A 22287-nucleotide genomic window follows, 5' to 3' on the forward strand; every position below is an offset into this window, starting at 1 on the left:
TGCATTACAAGCAACTCAACAAATATTGGCAATCAAAATGTCTCCCGCACAATCCAAGTTACGTCATTTTCAAAGTAAACTAGCAGTTCCATTTTCCAGACAACCGGGGGGAAAACTCATTGCAAGTACTTTCGGGTTTCAACATCTTTGAATCATCACTTTGAATTTGATGATTAGAAAGACAAAAAGAAGGGAAAAAACATACAACGTAGGTTCATGAAGTAACTCATTACGTGTTCAATCTTTGACGGCAAAAGTTAAAATGCCAAACTACTACTATACAGAAACGCAGTCGTCAATTAATTTACTTTTGATAGGAAGACTCAAACAGAGCCCTCAGGTTTTGGGGGAGGAGGATTGCCTTCCGGGGCAGATGCTCTTTTGAAAATGGAAGCCATTTGGACCCCCACTGAGGAAGAGCCATCATGAGAACTTCCCTGCCCAGAATGATCATTTCTGTGTTCTTTCTTCTTCTTCACTCTTTGAGCCCAACCAACAAGCCCCACTTGCACATGCTCGTCAAATATTGCCTTCTTGAAGTGAGTTCCCATCTACAGCATTGTTTCAAACAGACACATGTTCATCCAATGATGCCTGAATTTAGAACATGGGACCCACGTGTTCTCTTGTGACGATTTAACATTAACAGTCATTTTGAATCCGCATTCTGTCCATTTTAGAGGGAATATGACAATTTTATTGAACAAACTTAAAACATTCAATCTATTAGGATTGGCTGAATTTCCCCTTTAATTCAAGGTAAGTATTCTTGATGCTCACAATTTTGAGCAAATTGTAGCTATTTAGTAAGCATAAACAATTCAAATGCGCTAAAAATGACTAAAATGTTAGCCCTGTGCTTGCACAGAATTTTAGGTAAACCACATTTTTCATGGTTTATGGACAATGCGGCTTTCTATAAATTGTATATTATATGGTACATTGATAACTTATCTTTAATTGAAGGAAAAATTTCAACCAACTAGATCGACTGGATGGCTAGAATTTGCTCAAAATAAATCATTTTCTTGACTGAAATTGACAGAGTTCACACTCTGACACTGGCTATAGATCACACAAAATCCGGTGAGGTGAAGATTTAAAAATTGACCAAGTAAAACGGTGATTATTAGTGATTGTCTATCTTTTTTTCTTTTTAGTTATTTGGTAATAAACTAGACGCAACTTATAACATCTTGCCATACAAGGATCCACTTCAATTTGAACAGAAATCCAAACATACCTGTGTAACGAGTGCATACAAAGGGAGCGTACTGTAGCTGCAAAGGACCAGAATGAATACCCTGAAACCCCAAGACCGAGAAAGAAAAGAGAAAGAGGATTAAACTTCAGCGCACATAAAATAAGTAAACAAAGAAACAATATTAAACAACGAAAGGTCCCCAAAGTTTCATTTACTACAGTTTAAAAGTCTGAGCCCCTACGGCCCTTGAAAAAATTTAACTTGGTCCATTAAGTTGAACATTCATCGGAGGGCTGTTGAGTTTTACTAATATAGCTAGCTATGAGCTGCTTTTAATTTTATTACTCCATAAATGCATGTTCATACTAACTCAAGCTAAACACTTTATTTAGAAAGCATCAAACCACTTGAATGAATTTCTTGATTTCAGCTCATCGTCTTTTTCCTTATGCATGAACCATTTATATTGCAGTGGCAGATTGGCAGTGGTGACATTATAGCAAGCAACTCAAAAGTTTTCCAAGACTACAAGTCCAATTATAAACGTTAAAGTGAAAATCTAATGCTAACAGAATAATTCAGCCCTGAAATAATTCACAATTCTAAAAGAGAAGAAAATGTAGCTGTTACCCAATGACGAGCCTGGGGACAATGTAACGGACTTGTCCCATTATGCAGGAATCAAAGCCATAAGTAACCTGTGATATTTAAGCTGATAAGGTTATGCGCATTACAACTAGGAGATTATATATAATGTCAACATACAAGGGTAAACGAAAGGAGGAGGACCACAAAAAGGTCTATTATGGTCCAAATGAATTTGCTCACCAATATCCAGAAAAAGAACGCTATCTCAAAAGAATTCTGGAAAAGGATGAAGTGAATCAGGAAGAGGATGAAGTGAGGCCGATGAAACCAAAAGTGAGCATCTGATGGTTGAACAACCAATTCACCTTCTATGGCAGCATGCTTTTCAGCCACTTCATGAGCTAATTGTATTATTACATGCTCCAACTTAGTGCCCACAGCTAGTAGAAGCTGAAAGAATGGAAATCAGTACAATGGGATAAATAGCGAAGGATCTAAAAGAAAAATTAGAAGCAAGATTGTGAAGTCCCTAAATGTATGGGGTTACAATTATATGGTGAGATAATGAGATTACATGACTATCTATATTCTGTTGACAAGAAACTGAAGCTGAAACAAAGGGCGATGCTTGAAAGACATGCAATATAGTTCCCAAAAACTGGAAACAAAAATTCTGACATAATACAAAACCAGCGGTCACTCTTAATCAAATCTAGCAGAGGTACTGAATGTAACACAATACTTTAAGAAACCAAGGTGACGTGTTATCTGTTTACTGAAGCTTAAACAAAAGCTTGTGACCAAGATACAAATGGGTTGAACACTTCCACGTTTCCATTGTCCATTGATATATTCTTTGTAAAGGGATTACCCATGAATGACTAAAAAATTTAATTTGCATGGCTGCACATACTATTGAAGCCAAAATTGAAAGGAGAGGAGAATGCACAGACAAAATCAAATTTTGACAAATTTTTAATTTCTCAGGTAACTGAAAGGAAAAAACACAATTACAATTTTCAAGAGTAGATGTGTCAGCTGCATGCTGTCACATTAAATAGCTTCTAAGATTTGTGGGTTCGTGTGAAAGCCTATCCAGCTAGCTATAGAGGCATACGAAACCCTATGGATTTATTAAATCTTATTAGAAGTTGATTCTACACAGCTACACTATCAGCTATCACTTTCAGAATTCAAAGGATGCTTTGAGATCCGTTCGCTAGAAGCCATGGTGATAGAAGAAAGGAATCAGGATATTATGACATTGCATAGAAATAAGGGTTTGTCCCCATCTGAGCGTACTTAAATGGATTATTTAAAAAAAAAAAAAAGTACGAGCAACTGTTTTCCTTTTTATACTATTTGTACATAATTGAGACATGATGAATCTGCAAGCAGAATAAATTATATGCACATGTCCGCAGAAAGTGAGACAAATGTTATCAAGATACTTACAATAAAGGGAATAAACGCTATCCAAAAATATGTATGCCAGCCTGTAAGATCAAAGAAAATATCTGAATTTGGAGCCAGAAAGTAATTTTTTTTTTTTTAACAACAAACAAAACCAAAAGAAACAACTAGATGGGGCAGAATGATCATCAGTACATACCACTAATGTTAAGCAACAAAAAGAGGACCACAAAGATCCATAGATACCAACTGCAACCAAAAACAGTATGATCATGGGTACAGAATCAGTTCGCTCACATGATAGGGCAGTCTAAGCGATCAATATGTATGATATGCACACAGCATTATTAGTTATTACAGATTACATATTGAATCCAGAGCAGCACTTACCTTATACCAACAACTTGTTTAAAATCATCTTCAAGGGCCCGTATCATGTATTTGTGGAAGTTAAACTTCGGATTTGACTTGCAGTGAGTCTAAAATAGAGAAACACACAAAAGAACGATCTTAATATCCCTACTTGGAGACTGCTAGCAAATAACCAGAACAAGGATAAATAGGTGCAAAAATCACATTGAATCCTACAAACTTACCATGATAAAACCATGCCGTAAAGTCGTATAATCCAGTTTAGTCACAGAGCCATAAAATTGCTTGAAAAAGGAGTGCTGCGAGAAACTTGCAAGGTTAAGATGAATAACTAAATTTTTTTTTAATATAAAAAAAATATCGACTAGGCATTTAGCATGACTTTCTGGAATAAAGTTGTCATGGGGTCCAACTTATCAACAGCTTTGGAAAAGCTCAAGGATTTCGTTAATCTGGGCTCATGAATAAGAAGAAAAGAACTAAATAGAGGCAATCAAACCAATAAGGAAGGAATCATATGGAAAGGAGAACATTTAACAGTTTTGAAAAACAATTGGAAACCAGTAAGATGTAACAAAACTAATCTACAGGTTCAAAGATCAGCCACTCGCTGACCAATGTAGGGAAAATCACTCACATCCCTTCAGTATTTTATGCCACATTCTGATTCCACTCCTTTAGAAGGTCATGTTCCCTTGTGATATCAACTAAGGTACACTCAAGCACGATAGAGACTCAGTAGAAATGGCTCAATATTAAGCTTTATTGGACAAGGAAAAGCAAGAAAATGCCAAAGAAACGTAAATTATCTGTTAGTGTGCATTACATAGAACACGCCATAATCAATAATTTTATCTTCTATTCCTATCTCCATATGCATTATTTGTCAGGCTGCATTATAAAGGACTCGAGAAGTAGACAGAATTTAGAGAATCTTCAAATAAGGGGTTCAGAAGTGGTTTTAGCATGAGTGATGTGAATATATCCTTATCAATTCTAAGTTTCGAATCCTGATTAACTTATGAATAACTTACCAACCAACCCATCAGAACAGAGTCTTTACCAAAGCCCAGAAAATGGCCCTTAATAAAATCATGCTGGTGAACATGAGTGATCTTTGGTTCCAGAACTGCAGTAATCCAATTTGCATGTAAGGAGAAATGGAGAAGAAAAATACTCAAAAGGATAGCATGTACAGAAATTAAATATAGGTAATTTGATAAATTAATTCTTTTCAGCAGTTCAATGGTTCAAAAAAACAAAAAAATAATATTTATAAAGTAGCATCAGGATGACTTGAAAAACATCCATCATACGCATACACTGTAATAGCTGATCAAATCACTTACCTCTCTGTGTTTCATAGTTGTCTTTAGCAATTGAGTCCTCCCAATGCTTCCACTGACGTATCTATGCAACAATAGATGAATGACTAATAAAGAAAGAAAATTATGGGCATGAATAGTTTATGATAGAAACTGTCCAAAATACTCACATTCAATCCTCCGAAGAAAATAGTCAAAACACAATAGGTTACATGGACCACGGCCAGAACAAATATAAAGATGTGCAGGTGATGGATGGCTTCCAGAGATAACAATGGAACCTTGTGCTGAAAAGAAAAGAGGTTATCTGATCAACATTCATGAAATTAAAAAAGAAAATGCATGGCATAAATAATTGACAGGGTTAGCTCGTAAATGCGAGAATTTTGATGCCTAATGTGATAATTACAGTGTAGTGCTCTGAATATTTGTCCTTTATTTTTGAAAGTTTCCTTGCCTCCCCAAATTATAAGACTCAGAAGTCAGAACGAATACATATACATCTCGTCCGAAGTGCATAATCACAGCCAAAAACGATATCTCAATGCTCAATTCGAAACAAAGCTTATAAACTGAATGGAGACCCCAAAGAAAAATAGAAGCGTCAAATTCTGTGCAGGCAGTGACAGTGACTGATTGATGAACTTTCTCTTCTGCACATGACTACTCTAACTCTTGTACCAAAATGCTGTCCTCTTGCATCTCATCTTCATCCAAAATTAGATACCATCAAATGCTATATGCTCACTATGCACCAATCACCCATCAAGTAAGTAAAAATAAAATGGTAAAACTGACAAAGCTTTTGAAAATAGATGGGATAAAACGACACAATCCCAAGCATATAAGCAACTGATGGGCGAACTATAAAGAAAAAGATCTATCAAAGAACAAATTGAAAGCTCACCAATCTCAACTCATGAATGTGTAATGTTACCTTACGAGCACAGTAGGTACTAGACGACGACCCCTCAGCAAGAAGACGACGAACAGTTCCAGAAATATCAGGGGAAGAGAAGAAGCTCTGAAAATGGGATGTAGGTGTCTTTGATTTTTCACCTTCTCCTTCATTCGAATCACAAGGAAGCATATGGTGGGTAAAACCCGACGGAACGCAAATCTTGGTAATACCATTCTGTGTAACCGTCAGAAGCAGCGAGATAAAACCCAACAGCATCAACTCTGAAAAACGAACCCAAAAAAAAAACACTTACAAAATTTGAAGAACTCTGCACATCCACTAATGAAGAGAAGAGAGAGAGTATTATCAAACATAAATCATATTTTATTATTAAAAAAGGCAGTAGAAAAAAGCAGAAAGTAGAGTCAAAGAACCTTCTTTGATTTTCTGAAGAGCTTCATAGAGCGGCTTCTGATCCCTCTTCTTGAGGAACTTGCCGCCATAATGAAGAAAACGTTCGGCGGCGAGTGAAACGGCGACGATGACAGTGCAAACGAGAGCAACAACCCATGTGGGAGTGTGCTCTAAGGTGGCCTCTTCTTCCCCACCTCCACTCATTCTGCTTTCTCTCACTGCTTTTCTCTCCCTCCCTCTCTCTCTCTCTCTAACTTTTTAGCAACTCAGCTTCTAGCGAAGTACCCTGTGAACTCTCGGCAGGCAGTCACGTATTGCCGTCCATATACCTCTCCACTCTGCTTTCGCGTGAAAGCGCAACTCTTGTTTTGATTTGATTTTACAGTTCACACTTCACAACCAATCCATTTCGTACAAGCTGCCTCCCTTTGTTTTGTTTTTCTTCTGTGATTCAATTGGGTTTCTTTTTTTAATTGTTCCTTATCTCTTAAGGAAAAAAAATGCCTTTTTTTAATTTCATCTTTTTGTGATGTCCTTAAAAAAATAAGTAGCATGATAATAGTTAAAGTATTAAATATGAAAATATGACTTGAGTGCTTTTAAAATAAGAAAAAAGGATTATGGTTCTTTTCATTTTGCTGAATTTGTTGCTTATATTGTCCCACCGACTTTTTAGGTACTTATTTTTATATTATACGTCATCATTAAAAAGTATATATTTACCAATTTTGCTGATAAATAATTTATTTTAGATAAAGAAAAATACAAAAGAGAAGCAACTTGGATTAAGAATTGAATAATAAACATGTAAATGTAATTACAGTTAGAATTTGAATATAATTCTTCCCAGAAGTATTTTTAGGTAAACAAATTCAAAAAGATTGAGTAAGCAGTTTGGTTGTTGACTTTTGTGGATTATATTTAGATATAATTTATATAGAAATATAAGAACTGAATAATTTCATTAAAAAAAAATTTACTGTGTCGTCATAAGAATATGACACTTTTTATATAAATACCAATATTAGCCAAAATAATGGTTTTCAAATGAAAGTTACGGTTGATTTTTCAGATTTGGTGACAGATGGGGAATCCAATATATTTAACTTGAACTGAAAAACCCCAATATAGAAGGCAAATTTACATCTTACATTTCTGGTCCACAGTTAAGTGTTTGTTTTGCCGTCTATTACCAAAAGATCTTTTTCTTTTCCTCTTTCGTGGCTCGCTTTCGGAAAAAAGTAATCTGATAATCCGCACGTAATAATACCAAGGGTATGTTTGAGATATCATTTAAAAGTATTTATAAACATGTTTTACATAAATACAAATAAAACTCTTTTTCATATATTTACGTTATATTTTATAAATTACAATTAAAAAGTTACTTATAAATTATTCTAAATGAGTTCTAAGTCATTGTTCTTCTACATTCTCATTCATTATTATAACAAATTAATTTGGTTAATCCCACAAATCAAAAGAAAACAAATAAAAGGAATAGCATAGGTAGTAGCTAATTATTTAATTTCCAATTATTTTCACCCTTTATGCGTTTTAACTTAGAAATTCAACATTCAAATGCATGTGCTTTTTCTTTTCCATTTAGATCCCGTTTGGAATCATATTTAAAATCACTTATAATTACTTTATAATTTGAAACAAAGCTCCTCATACAAGCTTACCTCATATTTTCTAAATTATAATTAAAAAATTATTTATAAATCATTTCAAATAAACTCTTCGTAGATAGTTGCTTATATATGAGAGGTTACAGGTTCAATTTTATTTATAATTTCGTGCCATTAATGTCTATTTTTTTAGTTTTTGTGAGAAAAATATCCCCTTGCAACCAACTTTGTCAAACCACCAAATTGTTATTTAAATTACTATCTCTAATTATATAAGATGAATGAATTTGGGTGGTCATTATCATTCAAGCTTAACGATCCAGTCTCTATTTAATTTAATTTGATTTGATTTTCATATTTTTAATAAGTTTATACACAAGTAAAATAAAAACATCATAAAATAAAAGATAATCTTTTACTTATCATTTAAAACTATTCTTTTTATTTTTTCATAGAGGACAATCTACGACCGCTCCTTATAAAAAGGAAACTCACATCACCTTACTAACTTGTTTATTTAGAGGGTGTTTGGTAACCTCCAAACCATGGTTTCAGAAATACTTTTCCGTAAAACAAGGCAAATTCCTCCACATATTTACTTCGTAAACTGTAAAAACACTTTCTGAAACTATGGTTTGGTTTCTATTCAAACACCTTTTTAGTGCTCGAAGCCACAACCTCCAATTTTTTTCCAATAGATGTTTTAGTGTTACTTGGTTAATAGCCCATTGATGGAGTCCAATTTGCCATTGCATCTTATATGGTTTTGTTTTGGTTGTCTCCTTTCACGCCCACTCATTTGTTATTATTGCAATCACTGTCACCTTCACTACTGTTGTTGCCGCCTTCTCCACCACCGCTCCCCCACCCACCCGCCACTTCTTCAGCCTCATCCCTCACCATTGTAACATCCCAAAATTTGTGACAGAGGTATAGAAAAATTGTCTAAGATATGAAGGCTACTAGACCCCTTCTAACAAGAGTCCCAAAGGTTTCTTAGAGAGATAAAGGGATTCCCAAGAATTAAATTGCAAAGTGAATATTTTCTGGAATTAAGAAAAGAGGAAGATAAAGACTCTAGTAAAGTCTCAGGGGGTCAAATATGTTAGAAACCTCAGTAAGAGGATTTCTAAGGCTAAATCCGAGTAGGGGCATAAACACAAATTTGAAAATTTTAAGGTCAAAAAGGACAGTGATAGAAAGTAGGCTTAAATATTTCAGAAAAATTCTAAAAAAATAGAAATGAAATCCAGAGGCCCGTATAAAGCTAAAAATAACAAAAACACCCTTGGAAGGAATTTGTGAAATTCATAGGGTTTTGGCTAATTATGTGTAGTAGCCGAAATTGAATTATTTAAAATATGAGGAGGCCTTAGATAATTGAAGAAAAATGAAAAATATTATTTAAGGAATTATCACATGTTTTAAAAATGAATTCGTCCCTAGAAAGTAAAGAGGTTAACTTTAATAAAATTTAAAGCCTATTTATATACTATCTGGGGAAAGCCAAAATAAACTGTCTATAGATTGACTTTCGAGTTAAAAAAATTAGAGAAACTCCCCACAATGAAAAAGTGGTATTGATACCCAAAGACAGATTCTTAGAGTTATGGACCGATAGAAAGAATTCGGTCAAGTTTGCTTCAAAATAAATATTATTAAATGTTTTAAGGAAAGAATAAAGGGAAAGCATCACTTCCTCTTTAGGCATGCTATATAATGTCATGTGAGGTTAATTGTGATAAAAAAAGGGTGCCAAAACATGTTCTAGTAGTCCCGGGTAAGTTAAAACTAGAAAAAGTACCTGATACGGTGCAAAATAGCAAATTGGTGACAAAATACCCCGGGGCTGCATTTTGCATGAATTTTCTATTAATTTTCTCCCTATTTTAAAACTAAAATGATGAAGATGCATGAATGGAATAATACACTTTAAGGGTTAAGTTTGGAAGAATGGAATTATGTAATAAAATATCATACTTTCTTCACATATGTGATAAGTGGCATGTGATGTATCCCATGAGGTGGCATTTCTATTAAATGAAGAGGATGCTTAAGAGGGCTATGTGTCAAAAATCAAGATGATAAGGGACACATCGTAAAGAGATTAAATAAATGGTTAAGATCAAGCCATACACGCATAAAATTAAGAATTAGGATTTGAGCAAAATTTTTATAAATATCTCTTCCCCTCCCATATGGCCAAAATTTTTGGCCAACACAAGGAAGGAGGGGGGAGAAGCTGAAAATATGAAGGAAGAAAGGGGAAGAAGAAGATCAAAAGGAACTATGCAAGATCAAGCTCCAAAACAAGATATATTCATGATTTTTATGTATTTTCCATTACCTTTATTGTTATTGAGCTTGATTATGGGTTTTGTTGGATTTTGGGAGCTTGAAACCCTAAGGGAACATGCTGCATGAAATTAATAGGTCTAAGATAAAATGAAATTAATGTTAGAATAATGTTTAAAGGCTTGAAAAGAACAATAATCAAGTGGTTTTGTAAAGAGTTTGCAAGAAAACTAACTTCTTGCTAACCTTTATAGAATTTTAGCTAGACTTAGGGGTTCATGTTAGGATTGGATTTTGATGATTTTAATGCTTTCAATATATTTAAAATGAAAATTTGTGTGGGGTAAAGATGAGAAAACAAGTTTGAAAGCATTAGAATTGAAAATGAAATTTTGAACCCTAAAACCCTGTGTGTTCGACCAAGTTGTTTTGAAGGGGAAGGAAGTTGATTTTGATTATTTTGAGCTTAGAAATGAATTCTGCATACAAAATTATGGGGGAATGACATGTGGAGTTAATTTTAGAAATGTTAGCAATCAAACTCAAAAGTTAAAAGTTAATATGGTTCAAAGAGAACAAGCTATTAATGTTGTTAGTTACCATGTCTCTAATGAATAACTGACAATTATGTGTTAATGCATTTAGCGCCATGAGACATCAAAAAAAAGAAATAGGAAGATTGTTCAAGTAATCTTAGTGGTTGGAAGCAAAAGGAACCAAAAAGAATAAGAGGATGCTTATATTACAAAGTAGTGAACTTACCTTTTTTATGTGATTGATGTGTATACTTATGTATTGATGTGCATTATATTATTTGATGATGATGCCTAGATGTTCGGTAATGCTTTGGACTGAATAGTATCCTTTTATATCCCTAAGACATCTATGGGAAGTATGACCATAGCACTCAGGCCAGTAAGGAATCGAAAAGATAAGATTCCTGTAGATGATTGCCACAGCCAACACGACTGAATAAGTTAGGTTGAGAGGCTCCCTTTAATAAGGATATGGTGCCCTGATAGAGATTGGGTGTGAGGAAAGTTTTGGCCACAAAATAAATCTTAGAGATTGGGAGGTGGTCCTCTAAATCATAGTTGACGCTGCTTATGTGAACTGTCTTTTGAGGGAAAGAAAGGGAAACAGTTACAATGGAGTGGACATTATTGTGTGGAAAGTAATGCATCCTCCTACAGTGGTAAAATAGACGATGTATCAGTAAAAGCGATATGTCCTCCATCAAGGTAAAGAGTAGTTGAGTTGATGTTGATCAGATAAAGAGCAATACATCCTCCCATAGGAAAGAGTAAAAGTGGCCGAGAAAAGGCTTGCGAAGTTGACATTACCCCAATAAGAGTGGAATGGGTCAAAAGTAGTGAGAGGGTGAAACACCTCTTGGGCATAAACAGAGTATCAGTGATATGCCCTCTCCCTGTTCTATCCAGAACCAGTAATGGAGTGGACATTATTGTGTGGAAAGTAATGCATCCTCCCACAGTGGTAGAATAGACGATGTATCAGTAAAAGTGATATGTCCTCCATCAAGGTAAAGAGTAGTTGAGTTGATGTTGATCAGATAAAGAGCAATACATCCTCCCATAGGAAAGAGTAAAAGTGGCCGAGAAAAGGCTTGCGAAGTTGACATTACCCCAATAAGAGTGGAATGGGTCAAAAGTACTGAGAGGGTGTATGAATAAATGGCCTAAAGTTTAAAGAGGCCCAAAGAAAAAAAGAATGGCTTGAAGAAGCTAAAGAATTGAGGGTTATGAAGATAAAATCTGGTTTTTGAGAGAGAGAATTGAAAAAGCTTCAAATAGAATTTTGAATCACCTTAATATGATTTTTCTATAATTAGTTATGAATTTTCAAAATTAGACCGAAAATCTGAAATTTATCAGTAAATAGTAATATGAGAAACAAATTTTAAATTTTCAATCTACAAGTTTGTTTCGTAATCCGCTTGAACCGTAATGTTTCCAAACACACGCTAAAAAGAATTTAAGTAAGGACATTTCAACCATCATCTCCATTGTTGTCATAGTTGTCACCTTTGTTGTCACTGTCACCACTTCTGCCTTCATCACCACCACTATTACCATCATCTTCCACCACTGCAACTACCACCATTTGGAGGGACAATAAAATTTAGAAGAAATATTGAGAAATGTGACATATAAATAGCAATGAAGGGATTAATAATTTTACTTACGAATGTGGGACCAATTTTTATTTAAATCGTCAATCGTGCCTTAGAATTAGATTAGGTAGGACAAGTTGAGAAGGATGTATCATTGGGTAATACTACTTCTGATTTTAATTATAAGAGCTAGTTGACTCATTTGAAGAGATTAAGAAAATAAGTTAAGTTAGTTATTTATAATAAATAAGTATTGTTTTTTCTAAAATATCATTGCTAATCAAATATGTTGGCTAGAACTATCATTATTAGAAGGACTACCTTGAAACAAAATACATAAATATTAAAGATAAAGTGAATTAGGATCTTATATTTAAAATCAAAATAAAAATTAAATAAGATATTATATTAAGAATGGGAGAAAGTATTTTTTTTTTTTAAAATGAAATTATGGGTGACATTTATATCTAACGTTAATTTGATTGACGCGCTAGATCTCGCTCACCTTGAAAGCTTTAAATGGTTAATAATAAAGGATACAAGTGAAAGACATAAAGTGAGCTGAAATGGCCTATATTTTGAATCCCGTGCTGTCAATTCCTCATGTCAGAAGCATATCTCAAAATCTGGTTCCCACCTCACGCTTACTTTTCATCTCCAAACAGGCATGCGCCTTCAGTTTGGCTCCGCTAAAAGTATCGTGACTTCGATGTTATATGCATTTAGATAATATTCTTCCCATCATTAATATAGTACTTATTTAATTAATTTAATTAGATTAAAAAAATTAGTTATGTTAATTAATTATAAAAAATATGACATATTTTTTTTTAAAATACTATAATTATTTTTCTTAATATTCTCTCTCATTCTTCTACTTGATTATGGTTGAGAAAATATTTATAGAGATAATTTAGAAAAAATTAATAAATATGAGAAATATGTTTTATATTTAGGATCAAAATTAACTTAACAATTATGTTCTATAGTAAGGACTGGAAGAGTATGTGCCAATTTTGCTGATGCATAATTTATTTTAGATAAAGAAAAATATAAAAGAGAAGCAACTTGGATTAAGAATTGAATAATAAACATGTAAACGCAATTACAGTTAGAATTTGAATATAATTCTTCCCAGGAGTATTTTTAGGTAAGCAAATTCAAAATGATTGAGTAAGCAGTTTGGTTGTTGACTTTTGTAGATTATATTTAGATATAATTTTTATATAAGTATAAGAACTGAATAATTTCATTAAAAAAAATTACTGTGTCGTCATAACGTTATGACACTTGTTATGTAAATGCCGAAAAAACCTTTTTCAAATGAAAGTTACGATTGATTTCTTAGATTTGTTGGTGCCAGATAGGGAATCCAATATATTTATCTTGATCTGAAAAACCCCAATATGGAAGGCAAATTTACGTCTTACATTTGTGGTCTACAGTTAAATGTTTGTTTTGTCGTCTTTTACCAAGAGATCTTTTTCTTTTCCTCTTTTGTGGTTCGCTTTCGGGAAAAAAAGTAACTTGATAATCTACAAAAAATAATACCCGTATAATTAGGATAGTATTTAAAAGCATTTATAAACATATTTTACGTAAGTCGAGTTAACTCTTCTTACACACTTATCTCATGTTTTATAAATCATGATTAAAAAATTACTTATAAATTATTTCAAATAAGTCCTAAGTCTTTGTTATTTTACATTCTCATTTATTATTGTAACAAAATAATTTGGTTAATCTCACAAACAAAAGAAAAAAAAAATAAAAGGAATAGAGTAGGTCGTAGTTAATTATTTAATTTCCAATGATTTTCACGCTTTACGCGGTTTCTTTTTTTTGAGCTGAGACGCTTTACGCGTTTTAGCCTAGAAATTCAACATTCAAATGCATGTGCTTTTCTTTTCCATTTAGATCCGTTTGGAATCCTGCTTAAAATTATTTATAAGAACATTTTAATTCAAGATAAAATTTCTCATATATACTTACTTCATATTTTTTAAATTATAATTAAGAAATTATTTAAAGGTATTTTAAATAGACTTTTAGTATAGTTGTTTATAAATGAGAAGTCTTGAATTTCATTTGTAATTTTGTGCCGTTAATGTCTACTTTTTTTAGTTTTAGTTTTAGGAAAAAGTTGTCCTTGCAACCAACTTTGTCAAACCACCAAATTATTATTTAAATCACCATCTCTAACTATACAAGATGAATGAATTTGGGTGCCCATTATCATTGAAGCTTAACTATCCAGTCGCAATTTAATTTAATTTGATTTTTATATTGTTAATAAATTTTTATTTTAACAAGTTTTCATCCAAGTAAAAAAAAAAAGAAAAAGAAAAATCGTGTATTGATAAAATAAAAGATAATCTTTTAATTATTATTCAAGATTACTCTTTTTTTGTTCATAAGGGACAATCTATGACTGCTCTAAGAAATTCTTACTCAGAATGCCACAGGATCCCTACTCCTGGGTGATAAGATTGCAAGTTTGTGACAGCTGAAATATTTTTATCCTATATGTCGACCTACACGCCGCTCATTTTTCTCTTCATTTTTTTAATTTTTTTTAAAAATACGTGGTGTTTGAATTTCTGACGCCCTCTTGCCTGCATCACTTCTCTAGAAACTCTAATTCTAGCGATTTGCAAATATATTAAAAGGAGAGTGATGGGAAAAAAAAAACTGAAAGTTACAAATCCCAAATCAGACTTGGTAACACAATTTTATTTAGTATTGATAAGTTTGAATTTGTAAATGACAATAAATTTTTGTTGATATTTATTATTTGGCATTTACAAAATTTCAGCTTTTTTTTGTCATTGTCCCTATATTAAATGTTTTTAAAAATTATTATAAATAATTTATAAAAAAATATGTTAATTTAATATTAAGAAGAAGAAAAAAAGAGAAAGCAAGGGGATGGGAAAGAAAGAGAGGTTCTGGCGTCTCCCCCCCCAGCCCACCTCACCCCACTCTCTCTCTTCTCCCTTCCTTGCCAACTCTCATATTTTTGTTCCTTTTTGTACGTTTTAGATATTATCAAATTAAATTTATATTTTGGACTAAGAAAACTTAAAGAAAATTACTTATATTTTGTGTCGGACAAATAAAATATTAATACCACAATAACAGTGTGCAAACTATATCAGCCTCCAGATCTATTTTTCCTAATAACAGCTACGCTTCGATCATTACTGTTTGGAAGAAAGCCAAGGCAACTTTTGCAAAAGAAAAAATGTCAAAGTGCGTGTTAAGAGAAACTTTCAAACCGTCCATTTCGAGCAACAGACTATTCTCGACCCACTGGTTTGGACTTTCCTGTGCATTATTGGACGACTGTAATTCATTGGGGGCCAAGTTGCTGCAAAACAACACAAGACCCGCTTGGTATGAGAGAAACTGAAGGAGAGAGAAATTTTTTTAAATAAATTATATTTAAAAAATTTTAAAAATAAGTTTACAACCTTTTAATTAATTTTTATTATTCTTTTATATTATATTTTTTTATTAAAATTTTAAAACACCACATCTTCGATTTTCTAAATCAAGCTCATTAAAATTTTCCCTCCCCTCTCTTCTTCTCTATTTCCTTCTTACCAAACAAACCCTTAGCAAAAAATTCCAAACATACTGTGATGCTCTCAGGTTAGTAACAAATCTTTTCATGAAGAGAAATAATCAATAATCAATAAGTAAAAAAAAAAAAAACTCTTATAGTTCATTGAGATTTACTATTCCCACTACGCAAATCTTGTGACGAATGTTTGGTGAAGATGTTTGCGGGCTGTAAATGCATAGCAGTGAACTCAACTTGAATATCTTTCTCTTATCATCAGTTTTATTAACGCATTAATTAGTTTAGCAACTATGCCCAAAATATTTGTAACACTTTAAGTAAACAGTTACATTCATAAAAAGAAAACTCCATAGTAGCCTTCCTATAAATAAGAAACGAATTCTTTTTGTCTAAAATTTTAAATAGTCTTTTTTATTTTTATTATCATTAAATACAGGCCACTTATCATATCTCTACAATAAATTTTCACTCGTTATCTTTCACATGTACTCCCTTGACAAACAATGATATAATTAGAAAATATATATATATATATCTTACGTAATAAATTTTCACTTATTATCTCTCATATGTACTTTCTTAACAAACAATGTTATAATTAGAAAAATATGTACATGTCTTACACAATAAATTTTCACTCATTATCTCTTATATGTACTCTCTTAACAAACAATGGTATAATTAGAAAAATATGTATATCTCTTGCGTAATAAATTTTCACTCATTATCTCTTATGTGTACTCTCTTTCGCATTTATTATTTTTAACAAAATTTAACTAATATTTAGAAACACGTGATTTTGTTTAATTGTTTTTTTATAATAAGGAAGGAAATGAGTATTATACTTTAAGAAGTTAAAACTTACAACCTTAAAAACGAATAAGTCATTTTGGGGAAAAATCATCAGAGGCCAGGGAACAAAATTATCAATGACTTATTTTATACATGAATAAGAAGGTTTGGAGAGGAGGAAGGAAGCAGGAAGAGAAGATAATATTAATAATATTTAAACGAATAATTAAAAATGAGATATTATGAATAGAATTATAAATGAAAAAAAAATCAATAGCTTACATCTATATTTAATTCAAAAAATTTTATTCATAACATATGCTCTTGATTTTTTTTACATTCATAATAAACATAAAAAAAATATAGATATGCCCTTATTTTTCATTTATATATGTAGATAAATGAAAATAAATAGAATTATACATATAGCTTCCAATTCTAATATTTTAAATTAAATTTAAAATGTAAATAAAATATTATGAATGACAAAAATCAAATTAAAATTTATTAAGGGAGTTACCAAAGAAAACTATTTGAGGAAACATACAAAAAAGAAGAAAAATATGAGAGTTGATGAGGAAGGGAGAAGAGAGAGAATGGGGTGAGATAGGGGAAGAGAGATGTGAGGAGGCACAAAGAGGGGGGAGGAGTTTTTAGTTTTTACAGAAGTGATGCAGGTGAGAGAGTGTCAAAAGGTATTATGAAAAAAAAATGAAAATAATGGTAAGAGAAATGAGTGCCATGTAAATTGACATATCACCTCGTGTTTTAAGTATAAGTGCTAGTTGATTAATTTGAGTAGATTAATAAAATAAGTTAATTTTGTTATTCGTAATAAATAAGTGTTGTATTTTCTAAAATATCCTTGTTAATCAAATTTATTTGCTAAAACTATCATTATCAGAAAGACTATCTTAAAAAAATATATAAATATGAGAAAAAAATGGATTGGATTTTATATGTAGGACCAAAATAAAAATCAAATAAGATTTTATATCAAAAACCGAAGGGAGTATATGATAAAGACATTTGGCAATCATGATTTCATTGGTCAGAGCAGGGATGCGGTGGTTCTGTGATTGTATGTGAAAATTTCTATGACCGCTCCTTGTGAAAGGGGAACTCACATCACCTCACTAACTTGTTTACCCAGTGCTCGAAGCTACAACCTCTAATTTTTTTCCAATAGATGTTTTAGCCCATTGATGGAGTCCAATTTGCCATTTAATCTCATATGCCTTTGGTTTGGTTGTCTCCTTTCCCCTCCGTCCATTTGTTACTACTGCCCCTACAATCATCGCCCCTGCCTCTACCACCACTCCTCGGCCCACACCTCCAGCGTCACCCCCCACCACCGTCTCCTTGCCACCTTTGTTGTCATTGTTGCCACTTCTGCCTTTGTGGCCACCACTATTTCTATCACCTCCCGCCACTGCGACTACCACCATTTGGAGAGACAATAAACTGAAGAAAAATATTGACAAATGTGACATATAAATAGCAATGAAGGGGTCAATAATTCTACTTACGAATGGGGGACCAAGTTTTCGTTAAATCGTCAATCGCGCCTTAGAATTAGATTAGGTGGGACAAGTTGAGAAGGATGTATCATTAGGTAATATTTTTTTTCCTTTCCTTTTTTTTTTTTTTTTTTAAAATTGGCATTATGGGTGACATTTATATTTAATGTTAATTTGATTGACGTGCATCATCGCACTCTCACTCACGTTTTAAAAGCTTTAAATGGTTAATAATAAAAGAGACAAAAGTGGAAGACATAGCGAGGTGAAATCGCCTATGTTTAGAATCCCTTGTCTGTCAAATCTTCGTCTCAGAAGCATACCTTGAAATCTGGTTCCCACCTCACCCTTGCTTTTCATCCCCAAACATGTATACGTCTTCAATTTGGCCTCCCCACAAGTATTGTGACTTCGATGTTATATGCATGTGGATAAACACCATTTAATGCTGACACAGACGGCTAGTCCAATAAAATATCAATTGGAGGAATCTTCAGAAGGTGTCTGCTAGTAAAAAGTATTTTTTCACAAATCAAAATAAATTTTTTCACATATTTACTTCGTATACTGTAAAAGTACTTTTAAAATTATGGCTTTGATTCTATTCAAACATCCTCTTAATTTCACATATATTTCCTTTTAAAGTGAACTCATTTCACAAAAAAAAAAAACAGGTTTAAGGTGGATTTAAACACATGAGTTGAAGGTTAGCTGCGAACCATGGGTTGTCCTAATACAACACCACCCGCCATGTTTAGATTAGGTTCCGAACTCAAAACTGACATTAACATGTTTCTACTTGCACACATATTTAAATTGAACAAAACCGAGAACTATGTAAATTGTCTTTGTTTTAATAATGATATGATTGTCTAACTAGGCTAAATTATTGTTAAGCCCAATTTGAAGTAACCTTCTTAGAGACTTTTCCGTATTTATATAGGCTCGTACTCAAGACTTAGATGCCTCCATTAAAGCGAGTTGAACTTTAAAGTACGGAATGATACAGATCTTGAGTGGAATGGGCCGGGCAAGTGGGAGTATGGGCCAGATATGACATGCGTATTGGGCCAAGAATGAGGTCAAAGCCTTTTGAATATAAGAAAAAGGGGAGGTACAAAAATTCTCTTTTCCCCTATGAGGCTATGACTCTAATTCTTTCCCTCAGATTTTGTCGTCTTCTTTTTTCCCGTGTTTTCTTCCTTTTTTATGTTTATAATGATCGATCGGTGTTTTGTAGCTAATTTGATATTTGTGATGCTCAGCTTCAGCTACATATGATTTTCAGTGAAAAAGTTAAGTGTGATTCCGATGACCTTCTGCGTAATTATATTTGGATAGTTGAATTGTTATTGTGATGTCGCAATTTGCTCTGTTGCTGTCCGTTTTATAATGTGATTGCCGCGTAATGGATATATACCTCGGAACAGGATCCTACATTTGTGTCTTATTTGTTTTTTTATCTGAGTTTCTATTATATACTTTGGTTCTGTTTTTATTTTAGGGAAAACCATATTGAAGGTACCTATACTTTCTCTTTATTTTTAATTTGGTACTTATGTATTTTTTTCCCTTTAATTAAACATTTAATTTTATCTTTTTAGCAATATTAGCTCTTATAACTTTGTTCTATTGATATTTTTAGTCTCTACATAAGGATTAATGATGTTAATAGAGGAAAAATAAAGATTTAGTTAAGAATAAAAAACACATAGGTACCAAATTGAAAATTGAAAAAAAGTATAGGTACCTCCAGTATGGTTTTCCCTTTATTTTATTAGAGAAGATATATAGAGAATGTGATACCACATGCATATATAGCTACATTAGAACCTATGAGTATACGGAATATGCTGGTCGATAAATTAGAGTTATCCCATATCTCATTGTTGGATGGTAAGTTAATGACACACACACACACACACACACGAGTCTCACCAGAAAACTTAATGTATTTTGGTATAATACACAAACCTCATTATTTGATAAATAAAAACAAAAATATTAACAATCATTATCATTAATAACAAGTCAAAAAAATATGTTAATTCATTTAATTTCTCATCAAGTATACTAAGAATCATAATAAACCTTTTGCTCCTCAATTTAGTCTCAATTTTCGTTACTATATATGTTTATTTTTACAAATGAACTACAATTTTATTTTGATTTTATCAAGAAGTGACCAACGGAAGAAAAAGGAAGAAGTAAAAGGAAAATCCCACCACATTATCTGTCAAAGAGTGCCACAAATGGGAGAATATAATCATTTATGTACAACCATGCATATAGATCAGTTTTAGCTCTAAAATGAAAATATACTGACTTCAGAAAAAGAATCGCAGCCAAAAATGGAAGAAAGTTTCCAAATTTCAAATCTTCATTGCCTTTCTAGTCAAAATTGGTAGCTTTAGATGATGAAGGCTCCATTTGTTCATCAAATGACTCATTATATATCAAATAGATGATTGTTTTCTTCACCAAGAATCCTTTCTCAAAAGCTACTATCACCTCCACTTGATCATTATATTCAAGATTTGATATTATTTCCTTCCCGTCTGCTTCTTCAAATGAAGTGAGTGACTCTTGCGTGTAGCGCAAAGTGATTGTCTTTGTATAATTTATGATCATGAGGCTAATTATACAAGATTCGCATGCCTTGTTACCCAAATCACTTGAGGGGAAATATACGCAACAAATAGTCATTCCTTTTAACTTATCATGACTATTAAACGAAGGTACTTTAAACTTTACAGAATCTCCTTCACCCTTGAATGTTAGCCAATAGGGGTAATTGTCACAGGGGAGAGCACAATCGTCATTATACTCTGTAAGATTCAATCCCTGCATAATGATGGAAACATGGACACTAATTTAGTCATATAATATGCATGCAGCAATCTTTCTCAAACAATAAAAAAGAAAATCCAATTAGATAGATTATAGAGAACCTGTGAAACCCTCTCTGAAAGCGTATGAAAGACTTCAGAATTCTTTCCAATTTGAACCAAAAGATGTCTGGAGCAGTTTTTAAGCCTCCAGTTGTCCATACAATTTGTGGCACATAAAGAATTAGGAATCTCCAATCCATCTTCCAACAAAAGACTTTGCTGCTTTAGTTTAATGCTAGAGGCTGTTAAAGAATTAGGGATACCGTTTAGCCTATTCAACAAGATCGATGATGGCATGCCCGCATGTGTTGGAATAAGAGGTAGTGGATTGTTTGTCGGGGACATCCAAGACTGGTAAAGAGAAGGAATCACATGATGTGATAATCCTTCATGACCACAAATAGATATATACAAAATGCTTTTCAATCTCGCAATAGAAAAGGGCACTTGTTTAATTGCAGGAGCAATTAGAGTTGTCAAAGATTCCATTTGCTCTATGTCCTCCTCTAGCTTTTCAATATTCTTACAACCAGAAAGAATGAGAGTTTTTGAGCATTTTAATCTATAAATGCTTCTTGGGAGACTATGAAGGCCAATACAATCCTCCAAGTCTAGTAAAAGAAGTCTATGAAGAAGCCCAATAGAGTGATGTATCATGAATAAACTTGGACAATCTTTGAGGATCAACTTTTCAAGATTCGGTAGTTTTGAGAAATCAGGAGTTTGCACCAAGTAATGAGAGTGGCTGAGATTGAGGATTTTCAGCATCTTCAATAACTACAACAAAATTATTTAATTGCAAAGAGGGATTATATTAACATCTTTAAAAAATGAATAACAAATTATGTTGAAACAATTACATGTGAAATCCTTCATCTAAACCAAAAATTCGTAACCGAAAACAATGTTTTCAATCAATTGAAAAATTAACTCTTGAAGGGAAAAACAGAATATGGAATACTTAATCTGGAAAAGGTAACACAAAATTCCATATGATGGTGTAATGCTAATGGGAAATAAAGATAATCTAGTAGCTTTATTCTTCAATAATAGCAAGGGATGATTCGCTCAGAAGCTATAAAAAAAAATCTAAAATAAAGATCTATATCATGAAGACTGTGAATAGTGTAATATATCTGCACATCTCAAATCCCTCTTTTATTCCACATCCATGACATTTTGAAGCTACTACTAACAAATTATCTAAGCTTTTAAGTCAGG

General features: G+C 32.6%; 1 protein-coding gene and 1 pseudogene across 1 annotated transcript; both read right to left on the minus strand.

Moving 5' to 3' along the window:
* LOC114711074 (MLO-like protein 1) lies at nucleotides 1–19705 on the minus strand. Its single transcript, XM_028895424.1, has 14 exons — nucleotides 19701–19705; nucleotides 6238–6471; nucleotides 5840–6084; nucleotides 5073–5189; nucleotides 4927–4987; nucleotides 4612–4706; nucleotides 3802–3876; nucleotides 3596–3684; nucleotides 3405–3454; nucleotides 3248–3288; nucleotides 2033–2242; nucleotides 1835–1902; nucleotides 1244–1304; nucleotides 1–551 (listed from the first exon to the last, which is right to left on the minus strand). The coding sequence occupies exons 2-14, from the start codon at nucleotides 6419–6421 to the stop codon at nucleotides 324–326; spliced, it is 1524 nt and encodes a 507-aa protein (XP_028751257.1). The 5' UTR covers nucleotides 6422–6471; nucleotides 19701–19705; the 3' UTR covers nucleotides 1–323.
* Nucleotides 17801–22287, minus strand: part of LOC114711136 (putative disease resistance protein At4g11170) — a 13641-nt pseudogene continuing 9154 nt past the window's right edge.

Source organism: Neltuma alba, unplaced genomic scaffold, assembly GCF_004799145.2.
Source record: "Neltuma alba isolate B1F8T4 unplaced genomic scaffold, ASM479914v2 tig00011277_pilon, whole genome shotgun sequence".
Classification (NCBI taxonomy): domain Eukaryota; kingdom Viridiplantae; phylum Streptophyta; class Magnoliopsida; order Fabales; family Fabaceae; genus Neltuma; species Neltuma alba.